This window comes from Cebus imitator, unplaced genomic scaffold (assembly GCF_001604975.1).
Source record: "Cebus imitator isolate Cc_AM_T3 unplaced genomic scaffold, Cebus_imitator-1.0 Scaffold129, whole genome shotgun sequence".
NCBI classification, from domain to species: Eukaryota; Metazoa; Chordata; class Mammalia; order Primates; family Cebidae; genus Cebus; species Cebus imitator.
The window spans coordinates 5,746,017-5,749,693 of record NW_016107444.1 but is presented as its reverse complement, the minus strand read 5'-3'; the positions used below and the strand labels follow the sequence as shown (position 1 = coordinate 5,749,693).

General features: G+C 48.3%; 1 protein-coding gene across 1 annotated transcript in view; it reads left to right on the top strand.

Moving 5' to 3' along the window:
• The window catches only part of CCDC13 (coiled-coil domain containing 13), a 63,214-nt gene that overhangs the window by 9,238 nt on the left and 50,299 nt on the right, over positions 1–3,677 (top strand). The window contains exon 2 of the mRNA XM_017540986.2: positions 3,164–3,390. Within this exon, the coding sequence (XP_017396475.1) occupies positions 3,170–3,390 (221 nt within the window). The 5' untranslated portion in view covers positions 3,164–3,169. The remainder of the gene's footprint in view (positions 1–3,163; positions 3,391–3,677) is intronic.

Genomic DNA, 3,677 nt, shown 5'->3' with positions numbered 1-3,677 from the left:
GGGATGCTTTCTACGGTAGGATGTGGGGAAACCTCTGTGGTAAGAGGACATTTGAGAGGAAGCCAGTAAGGTGGATGTCTGGGGAAGGGACATTCCTGGCAGAGGTAACAGCAGGTGCAGATGCCCCTTCGTGGTTATGAGCCTGATGTCGGTGGGAATGGGGATGTGGGGGCAGATTTCAGGACGTTTATGGAGAATACACAAGATTTATGGTTAATTGCATGATAGGTAGATGGTGTCAGGCTTGAGGTTGGTTTGAGGCAGGGACATCACCACTGGCTACACTTTAAAATCATGAGGGGAACATTTAATAATTCCAGTGTCTGTGCCCTATTATTTCATTTATGTGAAGTTCAAACAGACAAAACATCAAGAATGTATAAGAAACTGACCACCCAGTTATAAAACACAATACAATTTAAAAATGGGTAAAAAAATGCAAGTGGTCATGTCACAAAAGAATATAGACACATGGCCAGCAAGCACATGCAAGGTAATTAGTCAGGCAAGGCGGGTGGATCACGAGGTCAGGAGATCAAGACCATCCTGGCTAACACAGTGAAACCCCTTCTCTACTAAAAAAAAAAAAATTAGCTTTGTGTGGTGGCTTGTACCTGTAATCCCAGCTACTCAGGAGGCTGAGGCAGGAGAATTGCTTGAACTCAGGAGGTGGAGGTTGCAGTGAGCCGAGATCGTGCCATTGCACTCCAGCCTGGATGACAGAGCAAGACTCCGTCTCAAAAATACAAATAAAAATAAAGGTAACTAGTCAGCAGAGATGCAAGTTAAAACCACATTGAGATAGCATTTTATTTTTATTTTATCTGAATTAATTTATGTATTTACCTATTTTTTTTTTGAGAGTCTTGCTGTGTTGCCCAGCTGAGTGCAATGGTGCGATCTCAGCCCACTGCAATCTCTGCCTTACAGGTTCAAGCCATTCTTCTCCCTCAGCCTCTTGAGTAGCTGGGATTACAGGCATGTGCCACCACGCCTGGCTAATTTTTGTATTTTTAGTAGAGATGGGGTTTTGCCATGTTGGCCAGGCTGGTCTTGAATTCCTGACCTCAGGTGATCCGCCCACCTCAGCCTCCAAAGTTCTGGAATTACAGGCATGTGCCACCACCCCCAGCTGAGATACCATTTTACATAACCAATGGGAAAGACTAAAATTTAGGCTGACCACATTAAATGCAGACAAGGATGGGGCACCTGGGACCCCAGACATTGCTGGGGAAGGTAACACGGTGCAGCCACTCTGGCCAACAGTTCAGCAGTTTCTTTTGAAGTAAAACATAAATATACCGTATAAGCCAGAATTTTTACTTCTAGGTATATACCCAAGAGAAATAAAAACATATATTCATAGCCGGGCACAGTGGCTCACGCCGGTAATCCCAGCACTTTGGGAGGCTGAGGCAGCCGGATTGCCGGAGATCAGGAGTTCGAGACCAGTCTGGCCAACATGGTGAAACCCCAACTCTACCAAAAATACAAAAAAATTAGCCAGGTGTGGTGGCAGGCACCTGTAATCCCAGCTACTGGGGAGGCTGAGGCAGGGGAATTGCTTGAACCAGGGAGCTAGAGGTTGCAGTGAGCCAAGATCGTGCCACTGCACTCCAGCCTAGGTGACGGAGTGAGACGCCTGGCTGATTTTGTATTTTTTTAGTAGAGACAGGGTTTCCCCATGTTGGTCAGGCTGGTCTCAAACTCCTGACCTCAGGCGATCTGCCCACCTCGGCCTCCCAAAGTGCTGGGATGACAGGCCTGAGCCACCATGCCCGTCAGCGGCTTTATTCATAATAGCCAAAACTGGAAACAGTTCAGACGTCCAACAACAGCCGAATGTATAATGAAATTGTTGTTTATCTAAACAATGTATATCAGTCAGTAAGAAAAAGGAATGAGCTTATCATGCATGCAGTGATATGGATGAATCTCAAAAAGATCACACTGAGTAAGAAAGCCAGACACAAAAGCCTAACGACTGTATGAGTCTAGTCATAGGAAATTCCAGAAAAGGCAAAACTGTGGTAAACAAAAGCAGACCTGAGTTTGCCCGGGGTTGGGACTGGCAGGGAAATGGACTGCAGAAGGGCAGCAGGGAGGGTTCTGGCGTGTTGGAAATGTTCTTTTATGATGGCGGAGGTGGTTGACATGGTGAACATATTTGTCAAAACTAATTTGTCCACATAAAATTGGTGTTTTTTGCTTTTCTGTTTTTTCTTTGGAGACAGGGTCTCACTGTTACTTAGACTGGAATGCAGTGGCACAATTGTGGTTCATTGCAGCCTCCACTTTCTGGGCTCAAGTGATCTTGCCGCCCCAGCCTGCTGCGTAGCTGGGACTACAGATTTGTACCACCACAGCCAGTTTTTTGTAGGGATGAGGTTTCACCATGTTCCCCAGGCTGGCCTCAAACTCCTGGGCTCAAGCAGTCCGTTTGCCTTGGCCTCCCAAAGTGCTGTGATTATAGGCATGAGCCGCTGCACCTGGCCTGCTGTCTTTTACTGTACATAGATTGTTGTTTGATAGATTGACTAAAGAGAAACCAGACAAAACTCATCTTCAGTGGTAGCGGTGAGAATAATAGTTACCCTGGGGGAGGATTCCCTGGAGGAGGCGCAGAGCAGGGACTGGAAATGCCCTGTACCTTGATCTGCGTGTACCACAGAGGTGTGCGTCTGTGGAAAGATTGATTGAGCCATGTGGCCAGAATTTGTGTACTTTACTGTATGTGAGTTATACCTGAATTTAAAAAGAAAAAGAAGAAGTGGCCAAGCGCCATTCCTGGAAATTGAGATTTCGTTCCTCAGGAAATGGTCGCAGGCATTGCTATTTGGGAGTTCCTGGGGGACTTGAATGTTCAGCCGGCTTTGGGAGCCATTGATTTAGGGCCAGCACGCGTCGAGTGTTGAGTGTGAGTGACGGAGGCTGTCCTGAGGCCGTGGGCTGTCTGGTGGCGTGTTCAGGAATGGGGAGGCCGCTCAGTTCTGCCTCGGCTTTCTAGTGATGTGAGGTGAGGGTGGGCTTCCAAGCTTCCGCGTGGACATACACGCAGCGCGGAGCAGCGACCTCCAGGGCTGGCCTGCAGACGGGCGCGCTGTGTGCGGAGTCTCGGTGTGGAGCCTGCTTCGGCTCAGACTTCTTTCCTGACGCCCAGGGCAGGATGGCCGCAGATGAAAGCTCGCAGGACACTTTGCGGCTCCAGTTCCAGGCAATGCAGGAGATGCAGCGCAAACGGTTACAGAAGCAGATGGAGAGAAAGAGGGAGAAGGAACTGAACCCCGAAAGCAGAGCCGACGGCCAGGAGGAGCCCTTGGAGGTCCCAGGTGGTCTCAGCCTTCTCCATGCCGGGGAGCCACACTCGAAAAACAGCTTTGAGAAGAGGTAAATGCAAGTTTGAAGTCTCTCAGGGGTGTGTGTGTGTGTGTGTGTGTGTGTGTGTGTACACAGGAGCTATAGCAAAACTTGTAAAGTGCAGCTGAAGTGACAGAAGGAAGCTTTGAGCCTTAATCATACCTGCATTTACCAAGTTCTGATACGGCCTCTGTAGTCAATTCATTCTAAATGCTTTTTTTTTTTTTTTTTTTGAGACGGAGTTTCGCTCTTGTTACCCAGGCTGGAGTGCAATGGCCCGATCTCAGCTCACCGCAACCTCCGCCTCCTGGGTTCAG